This window comes from Anabas testudineus, chromosome 11 (genome assembly GCF_900324465.2).
Source record: "Anabas testudineus chromosome 11, fAnaTes1.2, whole genome shotgun sequence".
Classification (NCBI taxonomy): domain Eukaryota; kingdom Metazoa; phylum Chordata; class Actinopteri; order Anabantiformes; family Anabantidae; genus Anabas; species Anabas testudineus.
This window is the reverse complement of record NC_046620.1, coordinates 5,250,434-5,268,343: the sequence shown is the minus strand read 5'-3', so window position 1 is coordinate 5,268,343 and position 17,910 is coordinate 5,250,434. Positions and strand designations below refer to the sequence as shown.

The 17,910-nt window shown below is 38.6% G+C and overlaps 2 protein-coding genes across 2 annotated transcripts; both read left to right on the top strand.

Moving 5' to 3' along the window:
• The first annotated feature begins 76 nt into the window (after positions 1–76).
• On the top strand, positions 77–13,033 carry eloa (elongin A). Its single transcript, XM_026347137.1, has 12 exons — positions 77–339; positions 3,110–3,166; positions 3,474–3,586; positions 4,444–5,051; positions 6,328–6,653; positions 7,212–7,323; positions 7,949–8,101; positions 8,834–8,931; positions 9,729–9,909; positions 10,111–10,240; positions 11,056–11,207; positions 11,326–13,033. The coding sequence occupies exons 1-12, from the start codon at positions 229–231 to the stop codon at positions 11,385–11,387; spliced, it is 2,103 nt and encodes a 700-aa protein (XP_026202922.1). The 5' UTR covers positions 77–228; the 3' UTR covers positions 11,388–13,033.
• A 1,020-nt stretch (positions 13,034–14,053) lies between these two features.
• On the top strand, positions 14,054–17,425 carry pithd1 (PITH (C-terminal proteasome-interacting domain of thioredoxin-like) domain containing 1). Its single transcript, XM_026346620.1, has 6 exons — positions 14,054–14,403; positions 15,212–15,255; positions 15,403–15,480; positions 15,606–15,710; positions 16,275–16,383; positions 17,037–17,425. The coding sequence occupies exons 1-6, from the start codon at positions 14,206–14,208 to the stop codon at positions 17,136–17,138; spliced, it is 636 nt and encodes a 211-aa protein (XP_026202405.1). The 5' UTR covers positions 14,054–14,205; the 3' UTR covers positions 17,139–17,425.
• Positions 17,426–17,910: the final 485 nt, after the last annotated feature.

Genomic DNA, 17,910 nt, shown 5'->3' with positions numbered 1-17,910 from the left:
AGTCTTCCTGCGTGCGACGTCAGCTGGGCTGTGACGTAGTTCCGTCTCTCCCCAGTATTATCTTAACGTACAAACTTCATCTTTTCCCCAACATGAGTCGTTTATTTCACCTGTTGGACTCATTGACGCGGCTTTAACCTGAAAACACGACTCTTTAGTTATTAACCGACCTCTGCAGCGGAGACCGAGCCGCCGGAAACGCTCCTTTTTTGTCTCTGTTCAGTCACGATGAAGTCGTTTCCGGGGGACGGGGTGCCAGCAGTAAACATGGCGGAGGAACTGCTGGAAACAGTGGACAGACTTCAGTCCCGGCTCCAGGAGAATCCGGAGCCCCGAAAGGTAACGACTGAACAGGTGGAGGCGGACAGGTTTGGTGTTTGACACCGACCGTGTCCTGAATTGCGACCGTTTGTCTGTGGAGCCCGACACGAAGCTGCGGCCGCGGCCGTTCAGCGAAGTCGCAACGGTTTTTAAATGCTGCGTTCAAGGGGCCGCTGTCGGGCTCCGACTTCTAACTACTTTTGATGACGTAACCTTACTGAAGCGTTTGAAGTACTAGTAAATGGTAGTAGTAGTACTGTTGAAACAACAGTTTAATATAAGTCGAGTTAGTTGGATGTAAAAAAGAAAACAAAAACAGTGACAACAGTAAGAATGAACTTCATTGATTACATAGGTTCCAGATCAGGGCTGCAAGTAATTTATCTATTTATTTATATTTTTAATTTATAAATCATTTTCCCTGTTCAATATCAGAAATAATATGTATACAAATAGCTGTTTTCTAAAGTCAGTCTTCAGTTCAAACCCAAACTCTTTTCAAAACATTGGAACCAGTATTAGATATGTTGGACAGTTTTTGCTTAAAAAAAAAAAAGCCTAAAATAATGAATCAGTAGTCAAAATAGTTGATGTATTTTCATTTGCAATGCAGTTTTAATTCAATTTAACAATAACCTTAACAATAATGAAGACATTAATTGATGTTGTTTATCCGTTTAATTAAATTATTTATAATGTATTTATTATCTATAAAATGAAAAAAAAAATGATCACAAAGGTTAAAATTAAAATGCTGTATATAGCAAGTGTTTTATTTTTATTTTATAATTTATAATCAATATGCATTTTGTATCATACTGTAACTTGTTTTTTAAAAGGTCCACAAATTTCTAATAGAATATTCACGAGTACCAATATCACAATAACCATATTGTTTACTTTATTTGGTAAAACTGTACGAACTATCTTTTTTAAACGTGCTTGATTGGACAACAAATTTTTATAAAGGGCTTAATTACAACGACGTTATTGCAGATTATTGTGATTATGTGTGAGTAGAAACATAAACTCAAAAATAGCATTACAAACTGAATTAAATTATTAATTACTTAAATAATAAATGTAATATTCAGAAAGAAATGGTGTTCTGACTTATTGTTGTAGAATTTTAAAAATAATAGTTTTAAGCTTTAATTTAGCTTATGTATATTTAAGTGCTCATTAACGTTTACAGATTAATTGATTATTGCAGAACTCCTCATAAATGATTTATAAAGATTTGTAGTGGTCTGATTCACCTTTGTGTTAGTTTAACACCTTTTGGTTCGATGTCAGCCCATTGTAGGACTTTATTGTACATTTGCGGTCATTTAGTGTCACAGTGAGATCTTAAAACAAACACAGATCGTTCGTTTTTCATCTCATTTAATAAGAAGCTCGCAGTTTTACTAGAGACAGAAAAGAGTGTTTGTTTCACAGCACATTGTGTAAACACTGAAGCATCATGCCCCACTATTTCCTGCCCGACAGCCCGTGAACGCATCACGCGGCACGTCACGATAATTAAGGGGGTTTAACTTGTTTTAACGTGTTTGTTTAACTCTTGTTTTTATCTGTTACGAACACAAGTCAAATATAAATATAAAACATGACCACAGATATTCTGTATGTTGTCAAAATAATTAAATTCACCACGTTGTAATTTGTCTGCTATCGAAACTCTGGGCCAGAGTAGCCGTTAGCCACCTGGCTAGCTAACAACTAACGTTAGTGTGGAAAGTAGTGACAGTTAGCTTACAGCGACTCCAGGCCTCTAAGGTTAGATTGGTTTAGGTTAAATTAAATCATGACACCAGCCGTCATTGCTGCACTAACACCTGCTGTGAACGTGTGTTAAATTAAGAGCCAGTTCATACAGACGATGTGCGACCTGTTCTTTGTTTACCATCGTTATCGCTGCTGAATCAGAGCAGTGAGCTCCTCAAACAAACCGGTCGATCCTCGGTGTAGTGAAGTAGGATCAGGAAACATGGAGTGTTCTGATGTTTACATGGAAAAGTTGAAAGAAAGACGGTGAAATCAGGTGAAATCAGGTGAAATCAGGTGAAATCAGGCTCAGAGGTTTTACTACACCTCTGCCCCGTTAGGCCACGACATCATTCAGTCTCCAGGACGAAGGGCTGAGGGTTTAATGCTGTTTCCACTATGGAGTAAAAGTACTACTGGAGTAAAAGTACTACTGCTGTAAAAATACTACTACCACTGTGTAGAAATACTTGTGCATTCATTCAAACGTACATTGATATTAGCATCAAAATATTCTTGAAGTGATGCAAGTGCTCATTGTGCAGAATGGCACATTGCACATTAACATACCAAACCTAATATTGATTTCAAAGTGTAACCATGATTTAAATCTAATAATAATAATTTGAATTACATGTAGCTCCCCATTGGAACAATAAAGATTTAGGATTATACAGGCATCTGTTATGTGCATTTTATAATACTTTATAATATATGTATTATAAAATACAGAACTTGTCTGAAGGGAGAAGGTGAAGATGTGAGTGTTGATTAATTACAGTAACGACATACAGTGTATCACGAGGCAGCCAACATAAAGTACAGCTGAATAAATTAGTCAGTCAGTGGAAAACCTTTTTGAAAGGCTTCAGATGGAACTTTAGGTTGATTATTCATTATTTTTACTCATAAATGCTGTTATCACACTTCCTCTGCTGACCCCAAGTGAATGAGTAATATTGTATAACTAATATCCTCTCTTCTCTTTGATCTAAATGATTTTTTATTGTTGTTTCTTCAGCTACTTAAAACCCTTAAAAGGCTCGGGGAACTTCCAATGACTGTGGATCTACTGGTGGTAAGAATTAGTTGATTCATCATTCACATCCTCCCGATGTCTGCAAAGAAAAGCAGCAAAAAAAGAGAAAGTAATGCTGGAGATAATCCCTGAGTGCTTCAGCAAAATATGATGTTCAACACTGACTGGTTCTTAAACCACAGGAACAAAAATACACTGCTCCGTCTTTAGGGAAATTATACAACAAAGCCTGAACATGTCTTCAACCAATCAGATCGCTCTGCAAAAGCAACTCGAACATAGACACACTGCATGGAGAAAAGGTTTGATACTTTCCATTTAATATCTTTGTTTTGTTCTCTTGTAGGAAACTGGAGTGGGAAAGGCTGTGAACTCTTTTAGGAAACATGAAGTAGCTGGAGAGATGGCGAAAAGCCTCGTAGCCAAATGGAAGAAACTGGTTCCTCAGTCTGCAGACAGGTACGTCTGCATACCTGGGCCTCAACACAGATACAGTAGTAAGAAGCGGAGAGCTCTCATGTATCATCATTTACGATGCAGATGTTTTATTTCCAGATGTTCTTTAAATCAGAGGGCTGATTGCTTACTCTAAAATGAGAAACAAAAATCCTAATTGGTATTTTATGAATGAAATAAATTATTAGCGTACTATTATTAGCGTCACTCCTCTGACGTGTTTTAGGGATGAATAAATAAATACTACACCAAATAACATAAACAAAGCCATTAACCCTGTATTTAGCCTTTAGAAGCAAATGTAATAAATGATTTGTGTCATACTATAATTATTATTATTTGTAACCAGATATATGTTTATTAGTATTAAGTATTTTACACCCAATTACCAATCTTTTATTAGTTTATCTCCTGTGGTTTAACTTCTCACCCTGCAGTCATAATGTACAGGTGTATTCCAGGACTCTGTGACGTCAGCGTTGGGTGTAGTTACAGGTGCAGCAGTGCACACTACCACAGTCAGCCCCACCCATCGGTGGTAAACAGACATTCGAAGCTTCAACCAGAGTGGAAAGCAAAACACTGCTTTTTAAAAAAATTAATCAGGATACCTTCTGACGGAACATAGCTCATACAGCATTTAGTTTGTTATAATCCACACAGTAAGAGTTCATTTTCTTGTATTGTTAAAATCTACTGCTGATTCTCCCCAGTGAAATGTCCTCACAACTCACAAAACGTCACGTGTATCAGATAAATCTACTGTATTCAGTGATTGATAGGACTGAAAACCGGGTCAGTCCTGGAGCGGAGCTGATGTAAAATGCTGCTGTTAACCACTGTTCGTCTTTCTTCCTCAGACCCAACAGCCACGCCAAAGAGGTCTCACGGTCAAACGCACACTCTCGAGGCCCAGAGTTAGGCGGCGGAGGAGGTCACAGACGCACCCGGGAGCCTTCTCCTGAGGAAGAGCCTTCCTACATGGAAGAAGAGGAGGAAGAGGAGGAGGAGGTGCAGGAGAGAGGCTACCACACCAACTACTCCCCCTCGCCTCCTCAACATGAGCAGTACAGTCCCCCACAGCGAGGAGGCTACCAGTCAGACGAATATGACAGCCCCGAGCCTGAGCCCGAGCCTGAGCCTGAACCCGAACCCAGTCCTCCTCCACCCCCTCCTCGCAAAGAAGTCCGCCACTCCAAACCAAACAAAGAGCCCAGCAAGAACCACCACCAACACGGAGACCGAAACAGAGACAGGGACGAGGAGCGGCGGCAACGCCACGCACAGACGAGCAGTGACAGGGGAGGAGGAGGTGGTGGTGGTGGAGGAGGCGGAGGCAGTGAGGGAAAGAAACGCAGTTCAGACAGAGAGAGACAACAGAGTCCAGTGCAAAAGCCGCCCAAACACAGCAAGAAGTCCAACACACATGAGAGCAAAAGGGACGAGAAGAAGAAAGGAGGAGAGGATGGTGAGTGCATCTGTTTGTAGTTTCATCACTCTCAAAGGTTTTTAATCCACCATGAGAAATCACTCCACTCTGCACAGCCCTTCAGGTGTTTGACGTTAATTACAATAAATAAAAAGCTACAAAACCTACTAAAGTAAACTTAGTTGGGCGTCTACAGAACCTGTTCACAGTAAAGTAATAAGTTTTGGTTTTGGTTTCTACCAAACGACAAAAATCAAAGGAAGTGACAAACTGTAGTTTTAATTTACATGATACACAGTTTTAAAATGTTAAAGTTAAGCAAATATTATTCTGTCATCATTAAGGTTTATTTAATTTAACAAAGCTTCAAAAAAGGGACTAAAATAATGTTATTTAAGTGAACTGTTGATGCTGTGTGCTTGTTATGTTGCACCTGAGCAGCAATATTAAGCTTGATTATTGCATCTAATCCAGTTTAATTCCAATTAACAGATTTCTGTTCTGGTGAAGCTCTACACATCAGAAATGTGTGTTTTATCAGCCTGGATCACAAACTGTGGCATCATCAGAATAACATCCTGTACTGACAGGAAACGACAAACAAGAGTTTAACACAGAATCTAAACTGTGTCATTAAAAACACTGAAAGACTGGATTCACTCAGCGTGTGTGGTGTTTGAAACAAAACCGATACAAGCACAACAGTCCATTAAGTTATTTTGCAATCAAGATGAAAAGACAAAGGTTTAGAGAATGAAAGTAAATAATACTTCTTGCAAATATCTAAATAAAATAGCTGTTTCATCTAAAATGTGGTGATTTTCTGATGTATTTTGTCACGAATGGAGCAAAAATAGTTCTTAAATAAAAATCTCATTAAATCTTTGGTTTTGAAAACGTCACTTTAGGCTTTGAGAAGTTGCCATGGACATTTCCTTTCATGAATAATTGATGGATCAGTTGTAATAAAATGAATTGCCAGCTATTTTTATAGATTTAATACATAGATAGATGGATGGATGGATGGATGGATAGATTCCTGGTGGTCCAGCTAGTGGGACCTGGAACATTCAGTCTCCTCCCATGATGAGGACCTAGAAGAAGGATAGAAGGCAGAGAGGGAGGCAAACAGCCTATGGGCTCATGTGCTTATGAGAGAAAAGAGAAGGTTAGAGGAAGCAGTTCTTATCAGATGTGCATTTAGACCGGGAAGAGTGTGAGGTGGAATATATATTTCTAGGTTTATTCTTTCTTAATTTTAATAGTAAACAGAAAATATTCAGGTTTTATTTTTATGTGTACGTTTGTTTTTCAGGGCGACCCCGAGCACCAAAGGACTCTCCATCCATGGACGAGGAAGACGACTTCAAGACTCCCACTATGTCCTTTGAGTCCTTCCTTACTTACGACGCCCCAACGTCTGTCAAGAAGAAAAAGAAGCCATCATCGTCACACGGTCGGCCGTCTCACTCTTCGTCCTCCACGTCGTCTTCCCGGCACGCACGCACTCCTCCTCTGCCTGCGGCTTCCTCGTCCTCATCTTCCTCCAAAGTGAGCAAGGCGAATGGGACTCAAGGTACCAAGAGGTCACATTCAAGCTCTGGTTCGTCAGCAGCAGCGACACCAGAAAAACGCAAGAGGGTAAGAAAAACCGTAAATCTGGATGTAGAAACGTGCTGGAAAATGTTTATAAGAAACATTCTTCCTGCAGAACGGCTTCAGCTCTGTCATATTCTTTGGACGTCTCATGTGTGGCTCTCTGCAAGTCGTTCCATAGCATCTCTATTTAGCATCTTCCCTGGTCCAAAACACCAGTTGAACACTTTGTACGAGCTGCAATCAGTATTTGGCACATTTTACTCGAGTAACAACAGGAACTATGACTCAACTAATTGTAGCAGCTCTAATTTCGAACCTGACATGTTTAAAAAGTGAAAGTAAATTCAGAGAGAGCTATGAAGGACTTGCTTTAGGCTTGTGGTTTTCAGTGTCTCTGCAGAACTAAAGCTTCTGGAGGTTCGTGTTTGCTTTCTAACAACCACAGCAACAATTAGCTTTGCCCTGCCAAAGTAAAAACAAAGTCCACACAACAGTATCTCTAAAGGCAGGACAAACATTTCATGGATTTGTTATCTATTGCATAAAAGTTTAGTGTTGTAATGTTTTGCTGATTGAAAATAATTGTGTTGCTTTGTGCAGGTGGTTGAGGCTGTTCCAACTATTCCTGAAATTCCTTTGCCGGCAATTCAGCCCAATTACCGACCTCTGCCCTCTATCGATGTCACACCGCTGTCCCCACAGAGAAGGAAAGGTAACTCCCTCTCCTAAAAATAAAAATGTATGTGTTCACCTATATCGTGGTGAAGCTCCTCTAAAGGTACCAGATTCTACCAGACACAAATGTAAACTTTGCAGTTCCTCTTCTTGACTACTAATATCAGAGGGCCTCCATTTGTTTCCCTTTTTGTTACACGAAGAAAAGCAGCAAACTCATTGTAATAGCAGCTTCTAGTCTAAGTCTTTTGTTTTTTTGTCCCTGTATCTGTGCACGAACAAACATATTAAGTTTATTTTTGCATTCAGCAGCTTCTCTAGTTTTTTCTTTGAGTGAGTTTTTGTTTCATAGTTAAACATTTCACTCCAATTCCGAACTTGTGATATTACTTCAAAACTATCTGCGACTACAGTTTGAATTCTACCACACAGATTTGACCACATCAAAAATCTTAAAAGCAGCATATTTAACAAAATGTTATAAAGGAGTTTCAACATTTTAAATAAAATGTAGACTACATGTTTACAGCCAAGTGAATTTTTGCCTTCATGCTGATTACAATCGAGTTTCTTGAAATTCTCAGAATCAGCATATCTATAACCTCTAGGCCTCCTCTGTGTCAAGCTGTCTGACCATTACTCCCTTCCTTCTTTACTTTCAGTTCCCATATACAACGATGAGGAGGATGCTGGGTTCACTGGGAAGCGGTTCAACTCCAAGATGGTGGTCTACTCGGGATCAAAGACCTCTTACTTGCCGAAGATGATGACTCTGTATGAGCAGTGCATCCGTGTGCTGCAGAACAACATTGATTGTAAGTGAAGCTGCTGTGTTCAGATTCTAATGAGTCTGAGTCTCCACATTAGAAGAGGGTCTGTGTGCAGGTTACACACACAGCACAGGCAGTAACTTCACAAATGATTTAAATATTCTTTTGTGTTATTAACCGACATGTGCTTTGGTTTGTCGCTGTTACACATTTCTAAGTGAAATCACTGGGAACAGAGTGTTCAGTGTGTTTTTTTTCCTGCTTTCTCTAGTGGAATATTAAAGGGAGCTTTCAGTTTTGTTATATTAATATTTGGAATAGTGACATTAGTGCAAACTCATCTAATCACTGACATAATTAAAAAGAAAAAAGCTCACACATAGGCGGAACAAAGAATGGTGGTCCTCAGGGGTGAATGTTTTTTTAATTAACCAACTTAGGAATCAAACTAAATTAAAAATGTAAAAAATACATGTAGAAAATTATTATTATCTTTACTCTGGACAATCCACAACCACAGAAAACGACAGTTTTCCCTATAACCACATCAACCAAAACCACCCCCCATCTCACTGGACCAGAGCCCCCCTCATCACATATGCCTTTTAAAAAACTGAGAGCATTTACCTGTACAGGTGCCAGATGGGCGAATTTCACTGCAAAAAAAACACAAAGTCTCTCACTGGGCGAGTGTGATCTATCTGGTCTCTTGCCAACACGACACTGATTAAAACGACTGCACACGTGTGACGTTTTGGTGTCTCTGTGAACTTTCAGCCATCGCTGAGGTGGGAGGAGTGCCGTTTGACATCCTGGAACCAGTTCTGGAGCGGTGCACGCCAGAGCAGCTGTACCGAATCGAGCAGAGCAACCAGGTGATACAAACGCAGCAGACTGACATAATGCAAACTTTAACTATTACAACCACATACACAACCCCAGCCGTTACACTAACCTGAACCTAAAGCTAAATGAAACCCTGAAACCTGAATTATTCTTAAGGGATGTTCAACAATAGGCAAGTGTTCTAATGAACATTCAAACAGGTTTTGCCAGCTGTAATCACTCCCGCTGATCAAACCCTAAGTTTAAGATGCAACTTTGATATATGTGATGGTAAAATAAACCCACAGTTTCTGTTTTGTGCAAACAAGTTTCTAAATATGAGGCCTCAGCTGTCTAAGTTAATTAAATCAACTAGTTTGTTTTGGGATAAGGAAATAGAAAAAGGAAGAAAAATAGGAAATCTGGTAGTAAATGGGATCAAAGTGATCCACTTACTTTAATAAACTCAGACTGCTGAAGCCTCTTAATACGGAATTAAAGCACAGTTAAGTGCGTCAGGAAGGGAAGCTTTTCTCTTTCGTAAAAGACGATAACGTTGTGCCACAAATCAGCCTTGTTGGAGTTTCTAAAGAACAACGTACATGTCACAACCTGTTAGAGAAATCCACATATTCATTTCCAAAAAATAAATTATGTGTAATTTCAAAAGGAATATTTTATCCACTGGTTGGGTGTGGCATACAAACTCTAATACCACACATTCAAGAGGATGGTTAAAAATAAAAAGACCTATACTACTACAGTGGAGCCCTCATCTGGCTGATTATTTATGTCCTTTTAATAACAGTGTCTAAGTTTAAAAAAAAAAAGTCTTCCTCCTTCTCAGTGTTTTACAGAGGACTCTGATGAGCTGTGGATGCGTCACTGCCACCGGGACTTCAAGCGCGAGTCTCCTCAGGAGTACGAGTCGTGGAGGGAAATGTATCTGCGGCTGCACGACGAGCGCGAGGAGCGACTCAGGATGCTCACGCAAAACATCACCTCTGCACACGCCAACAAACCCAAAGGTAGGAGACGTTTCCACTTGAGTTTTGGAATAATCCTCACAGGTTGAGGATGAAATCTATAAACTAAAAGTCTGTACACACGTTGAGTCAGTTAGCAGCAGAGAGTGGAGTATGATGAACACTGGGCGTCAGAACATAACTGTATTTTTAGGTTTTTTTAAATGTTTATTTCTAAATGAAAGAGTACTTTTCTCTTGACAGGGCGGCAGGTTAAGATGGCTTATGTGAATTCTGTCGCCAAGCCGCCACGTGATGTTCGCCGCAGACAGGAGAAGTTTGGCACCACCAGCGGTTCCTCCTCAGCCTCCACTGCTGCTGCAGCTCCCATCAAGTCAGTGTCATATGCATCATGTCATCATGTAGACTTGAAATTAGAGAATGAATATGAGAGATACACAGTAAAAACATAATGTTATAATTTCATATACAGTAAATCACAAGTATGAATGAAAAGGTAAAACCTCTGTGACTCCAAGCTGCAAAATGTAAATTTAAAAACATTGTTCTCCTTGTCCTGAATTTCTCTGACGAGATTTATTCTTTTCAATTAATCATCAACGTATTTTCAAATAATTGTTTAAATAATTTTTAATAAGCAGAAATGTTCAGTACATGATCGTTTCACGTTCTTCAATGTGATGAGAATGGCTTTTGTTTTTGGTCTTACGTCATATTGAAGGAAATATTTTAGTTAAAACAAGACATTTAATGGCATGATGAGACTTCTTTTTACAGTTTATCCTATCAAACCCTTCAACCAAAACATAATAGCAGATTAATTAAATTAAAATAATACTTAAATTGTATGTCACTTATGACACAAAATGCCAAAAACCTGGTTACAGGTTTTTAAATTTCAGAATTTTTATCTTTTTGATTTTTGTCTCAGTCACTTTAAATGAAAACAACCAATTTTATGAGCTCAAAGATTTTAAAGACAGCTGCAGCACCAGAGAAACAAACTCGGCATCTGTGATTTTTATGTGGATTCTAGTCTTCACCTAGCATTGACTTAAGAACTGTAACACTTTTAGGGTATTAATTGTTTTATTTGAAATCCACTGTGGTTGTGTGCACAGACAAATAACAACTGTCGCTGCCTAAATACATATGAATTTACCTCTGTATCTTTCATTTGTCTTTCAGAGTGAGACCAGCTACAGACTATTCTGGTGAATCCAGTCGTTCCTCTTCCTCCCAAAACAACCCTTCTGCCCTTTTGTCCCGCTCCTCAGCACCAGGTGCAGCTGCCATGGGAGGAGGACACGCCGCTGTCAGAGACAAGCCACAGGTGAAAAGTAAGTCTGCATGAATCAATCCTGAGCCAGAGTTTGAATGAGTGAAAAGCATCGTTATTATGTTTTCATTCCATTAAATCTAATTAATCATCTTTTTCTTCTTCCCTCCCTGCTGCAGAAATCGCCCCCATGATGGCCAAAACTATCAAAGCGTTCAAGAACAGATTCTCCCGCCGATAGTGTGCAAGAGAATGAATGTATTTTATGAATTCCAGCTGTGTTTTTAATTTAAGTTTAGTTCAATCTTATTGGAGACCCCTTCATCCCTGCACACACACACAAACACACACACACACACACACACACACACAAACATATCATCATCATCTTTACCCACCAAACATATCGTGAACTTTACAGTATTGGTGGTAAAATGGTCGATTTTTTTAAACCTTTATTTAAGTGATCGCTGTTTTGAGGGTCTTTAAGTATTTAAATCATAAATGATGGTCAAAGAGTGTGAAGTCTGTGTGAAGAAAATGTTTGACACCATGCAGAAGGACAAACAAAAAGCCTGTTACTTTTCTTCTACAGTTTGACATTTTGGGAAAAGCACATGTTCACTCTCCGGCACAGGGTTAGATGAGAACATTGACATTTCTCTCATGTCTGTGTGTTAAATATGACGCCACAGGCAGCAGCTGATTAGCTTAGCTTAGCAGAAAGACTGGAAAAAACATCATTCTGTTCATTTCTGCAGTTCCATGATATTTTGGTGATATTCAGTATTTAAAGATTGAAACGTTAGTTCCCAAGACTTGGGAGTAGGCAGGCGTTATTAATCAAAACACACAACTGGTTATAGCGTCAGTATTGGGTTCACGTTAAGTTAATAGGAAATGTAGATGTAAGGGAGTATATTTACTGGATATACTCCCAAGATTTGAGATCTGACACTAACTTACTAATTTAGTGTTTTGTTTTTTCAGGGCTTGAGTCATCAGAAATTGTGACCAAGCTTTGTCTGGAAATTGAACGCAACTGTGCAACTTCTAAATATTGTGATGTATTTTGCCATTTAGATTACTTTAATGCACCAGTGAGATATATCTTGTTCACTTACTTAACTTTACAGTTGGAGATTGATGTTTCTCCACTTCCAGTTTTTGTGCTGAGCTATTCATCTTCTCATCTAACTCTCAGCAAGAACGCAAACTAGTGTATGTCAACTAGTAAAACAAACTTTTCTTTCCTGGGATAGAAAAGTATTTGTTCTCTTACTTGTTATTTTAATTTAAGGAATTCTTATTACTTTTCCTTTACAACCAAATGGTACACTACACTAGGAAAACCTTTGCACACTGTTGTTTTATCTTTTAACTGCATGCATGGTGCACGTCAGCTGCAACATTAGGACTCCACCTAGGATATGGACTGGCTGGTGAAAGACTGTTTTTTAAAAAAGGAAAATCATGCATATTTAAACATGTTTTGCTTGGAGCTTTTTTAATGTGTAGGGATAAAAATGATATCTGTGAACTACACACACACACACACAAACATACATACACATTGTAGATTTAATTTAACCCTACTGTGGCTTCAGATCATGTTTTCCTGCTGTTGAATGTGTGTGTCCCTCTGCTTCACTGTGATAAATAGTTTGAGTGAGGGTTGAAGAGATGAAGATGAACAAGGGAAAAAGTCAGTAAGGAGGGATGTTGACAGGAAGTCTGCAGAAATGATGAATAAATGTATTTATTTTCAACACTGGGACCTGGCTCCCCACAAAACGGGCCCAAAAGGAAGTAGGTTAAAAACTGTAATTTTATTAGATTTTAATAAATGTTATATGGTCATTTTTATTAAAATTGACTTTTGCCCTTAAAAGAATGTCTTTGTGGAAATTATTTTGCGTGGTGTGAATACATTTGTCAAACAAAACAAACAGAAGCATCACTTTGCATCTTTATTTTATTTGTAGTTTACCTTGACTGGAAATAATTATAATTAAAATTAGGTTTGAGTTTATATCAAAGTAGTGAAAAAAGATTAAACAATATAAAGATTCTTAAGAATATTCACTTTATGGGAAAAACAACTAATAAATAATTAAATAGATAAAATTTATTTTGAAAATGTTACATTTGATGTCAATTCAATCATTGTTAAATAAAATTTTGTCTGTAAAAAAGAAATGTATAAAGGTTTTGCGACAGTTGTGACGTTTCATTGTAAGACGACACGTCACGTGTTTGATGTTTTTCTCTTCATGCAGGTAAAGTGACGTCAAATCTACGGAGGAGGAGCCTAATGAGGCTAACATCTTCAAAATAAAATGTTTTCATTTGCACCCACTTGGTCTTTATTATCCTGTATCCAGTTTTTACACTGGAGACTCCGAGGTTTTAGAAATAAATAATCCATTGAACAAATACATCCAAAATATGTAATATAATAATATTATTTTATACCTCACCATGTATTGTCTTTGGTATGGTTGCTGTTAGTTTAATATTGACCACATACAAAAGTAAAAGGTTGTGTCTGTAGTGATGCATCAGAACAGTTCTCCACAATATATAGTAATGTATCATTCAGAATCAGTGTTCAGTATTTAACACTTTCTCTCATTGTAATGAAATATGTTTGTATGTTACTGCTCATAGCTAATTGCAGGTAGACCGATGTTTTATTATAGTTTATATTTAAGAAGAAGCATTTTTTTGGTTAATGATGTTTTCAATAAATTTATTGTAAAAGTCCTTTTTCGTCAAACAAAGCTGTGGCACTTATATGATTTGGCTGAAAATGAAGTCAATTTAATTCACTGTTCTAGAACTCGCCCTTTATAAATACAATTTTGTTTTATTTTGAAAACCTCGAACCGGAACCAGTGTCGGACTTCGCGTCCGTCTCAGCAGACGTTTGTTCGCTTCACGCTGCGAACTTCAAACTTGCAGCTCGTTCAGTTTTTAGAAACAACCCGAGCAGCGGGGACTTCCAGATCCACTGATCCCAGCTCTCTGGAAACGACTACTGCGTCTTTGGCTCCACGATGTCCGGGCACGGTCACGGTCACGGGCACGGCCATGGCTGCGGGTGCGAGGGGGAACACGAGCCGGCGGAGAGGGGCCTGGAGTACGGACTGTACCGGAGGATCGACCTGGAGAAGGTGCAGTGTCTGAACGAGAGCAGGGACGGGGACGGGAAGCTGGTGTTCAAGCCGTGGGACCAGCGGAACGAGCGGGACAAGGTATCGGCCATAAAGAGCCTTCCCCCGGTCACTCATCCTGTCTGTCAGCCCGACGAGAGTGCAGCTGTGTGGGGTTCCTGTTTCTGAGGAGCCGCTGGCTTCAGGCACGGTGCTCATGACTGCAGAACTTGCTTGACAATTATCCCATTTTTATGTTTTCATGAGCATCAAAGTTAACCAGTGACAACCGTGTGTACAACTGCGAGTGTTTTGCAAACATGAGCCGCCAATAGTTAATTCGGCTTATTTAGATTTTCCAGATGTAAATAAATATAGGCTATAAAATCTGTAAAATGTGGACTTTTTATCAGTCCCATCTTGCCCATCCTTTGTTTCTGGTCTTTAATTTATTAACCAATTACTTAAGTACACATTTGTGCCACTTGTAATTCGGTTTAATCTTTTTATTTGGTGCTACAATTAGCCCACTAATCAATTACCTTTTTGCTTAAGGTCATTGAACAGAACTAGGTACTTTTCAGGTCACGATTTGACATAAGTTCAGGTTTGACAGAGATTAGTTTCTTAATTAACCAGTTTTTCTTTTAAACATTGAAAAAGAGCTAAAAGTGTAATATATACATTTTCTGTTGATCAGTCATTTCAGTCATATTTAATCAACACAGTCCAGTCTGATGATATCTTCCAATTAAATACTGTGATCTATGAGAAGATGTGTCACTGATAATGATCTTTCTAAAACACCCAGTTCTGATAGTTCATACTGGTCTCCAGTGAAACCAGTACCTCTGATAATGGTGAATTACGCTCTGTCATTACTCACAAAGACTTCACCTTCTTGTCTTAGTTTGTCGAGAGTGATGCCGATGAAGAGCTGTTATTCAACATCCCGTAAGTCCTTTAATTACATTTCATTGTCATTATTAGACTCAACTTTAATCTTTTCTCTTGCATGAAAACTGATTATCATGTTTTATTTCTTGCTGCCGATACACAAACACACCATGGATTGAAAAGGCTATGTTTCATCTCTTTCAGCTTTACAGGAAGCGTGAAGCTGAAAGGCATCATTATCTCTGGAGAAGATAACTACTCTCATCCAGCTGAGATACGACTGTGAGTGTCGGGGAAGAGTTAGCTGCTCCTGGTTTATTAAATTAACTATCCAAATTATATTATGCACTGTTGGTTTCATTAAATAGGCATTTTCAATATAAACCAAAATTAAATTTTCATCCTAGGTACAAAAACATTCCCCAGATGTCCTTCGACGACACCGGCAGAGAACCTGAACAAGCTTTCAGACTCAACAGAGACCCTCTGGCTGAGCTGGAGTACCCAACAAAGTAAGAGCATGTGTGCAGCTGGTGTGATACTGAAAGCTCACTGTTGATCAAGACCGCAAAATGGAGGTTTTAAAAAACACACTGAGAAACACACAAACTGAGACTAATAATGTTTAATACTCTGTTTTTCTTCATTTTAATAGTACAAGTGTTGCTCAGTTCAGCCTTACGTAGCAGATCCAGTAGTTTTTTTATTATTACTTAACTTGATCATCCAAGAAATGGAGATGTGATAATGTGAAAGTGTAAGATGCATAGTGAGCAACTCTGGACGCTGCTATGAAGCGTTTAGATCCTGCTCAGAGAAGCATTTAAAAGACAAGTGAAGCCAAACCTGTTTCACTTTCTCCGTTTGTGTTAACAGTGATTTCAGTACAGTAATCAAACTTTATTGTGTTGAACATCCTCCTATTAGCCTCCACAAACTGCTCTGCTCTGGTTTTTATTAATATGTTTCATAATTCTCAGGCACACAGACGATGTTAGTGCCTCTGTTGAGTGCGTATGCATCCCCAAGCTCTCTGTCTTGTACTGAGGTGTTTCCTGTTGTGTTGTGATTTCTAGAATTGCTCGTTTTTCCAACGTTCAGCACCTCTCCATCCACATCTCAAAGAACTTTGGAGCAGAGAACACCAGGGTTTACTACATCGGTCTGAGGGGAGAGTACTCAGAGGTCAGTCCTACACATTAAACTGTAGAAGAGTGCAGGGGTGGATCATCCTCCTGAGACGCTCCATGACAAAAAGGTGTTGTTGGGCCCCCAGATTTTTTATTATAAATAATATATTGGAGAATATTCGTTTTTTCAGGCCCCAGGATTAGAGCTGTTTTCAATATAGCACAGTACAGTTCAGTCACAATATTAAAATGAATTACTGAACACTTCTCTGCAGAACGTAGCACTTATTTCAGAGCTGTTGTATTCGTTTTATCCAGTTGTAACTAATAAAGTAGCAGCTTCTGCATATTCTTCCAGTCAGATTATGTAATTTTTGTTTTCTTGCATGTGGGAATTTAGTCACTTTCCAAGAATGTCTTCTGATAAACATTCTTGATTTTTCAGGCTGTGTTTTGTGCGGTTGTGTTGGTTTGTCTGCGTGCGTCACATCTTAAGCACACTGAAAGACGATATTATCTTGTCTCATGTCCCAAGGGCAGAAAATTCTTGAAATGAACACTAAATGATTTTTTTAAATTTTAGATTTACGAAAACATTGCATCTGACGTCATTATGTTTTTTAAAGAGCTTGAATGTGTTCTTACTCATGCTGCTAGTGCAGGACTAGTGTTATTTGACCCGACTCATCATCTCTTTGTCCTTTTTAGGCTCACAGACATGAAGTGACGATCTGTAACTACGAGGCAGCTGCAAACCCTGCAGATCACAAAGTGGAGAGCATCATTCCGCAAACCAACTTCATCTCCTGAAGGATTTGGGGAATCTACAGAAGAAGAGGAGGAGGAAGAGGAGGAGGGGGAATGGCGTCTGCTGACTGTAATTGACATGCGTCAAAAAGTCAAAGATGAGTTAAACTCTGCAAACAGGCAGGTTGGTCGAACTCGACCGTGACTGAGCACTGAAATCTGAAGACCAGAGGGGCTTCAGGTGTGTCTGGAAGTGTCGGGTTGTTGCTCTGTTTTCTATGGCAATAAAGAGTGAAGGCTTAATGTGGGTAAAAAGCTTAATAATAAATGCATGAAACATTTGATACTCATGAAGTGTGTTGTTATCAGTTTAACTTCATTCATGTCAAGATCTCCACCACTTCAGTAACTTCACATAATGGTTTTAGACACAAGACATTAAAATATACAGGATACATGAGCTTTTGTTTAATGCCTAAAATCATGTAAATGCGCTAATCAATTTGCAGCAACTTCTTTATTTGCTTTCTGTGAAGTTGACACACTGAGCACAAACTAACGCTTGACATTTTCTGCCACCTAGTGGATTATTTTGTGACCAGTAGCTGAGGTAGGTCTCTATATTTCAAAAAGCTCTGAACAAAAGGGAAAAGGAAACCAATAGAAAGTCAGTATGAAGTGTTGAAACTTAAACCTGGATTTTTTTTTACAGCAGACATAAACAGATTTGGCTTTGATTAATCAACAATAACATTTTAATATAAATATCTGATATTGCACATTTTAAATTATCAGATCATTTAAGCTTACTGCTAAAACCTTATTAAAACATGGC

Coding starts and splice junctions, on each gene's coding strand:
- eloa (XM_026347137.1), top strand. CDS start 229: ATGAAGTCGTTTCCGGGGGACGGGGTGCCAGCAGTAAACATGGCGGAG. Junction 340..3,109: donor AGAATCCGGAGCCCCGAAAG/GTAACGACTGAA, acceptor TTGTTTCTTCAG/CTACTTAAAACCCTTAAAAG. Junction 11,208..11,325: donor AGACAAGCCACAGGTGAAAA/GTAAGTCTGCAT, acceptor TCCCTGCTGCAG/AAATCGCCCCCATGATGGCC.
- pithd1 (XM_026346620.1), top strand. CDS start 14,206: ATGTCCGGGCACGGTCACGGTCACGGGCACGGCCATGGCTGCGGGTGC. Junction 14,404..15,211: donor AGCGGAACGAGCGGGACAAG/GTATCGGCCATA, acceptor TTCTTGTCTTAG/TTTGTCGAGAGTGATGCCGA. Junction 16,384..17,036: donor TGAGGGGAGAGTACTCAGAG/GTCAGTCCTACA, acceptor TGTCCTTTTTAG/GCTCACAGACATGAAGTGAC.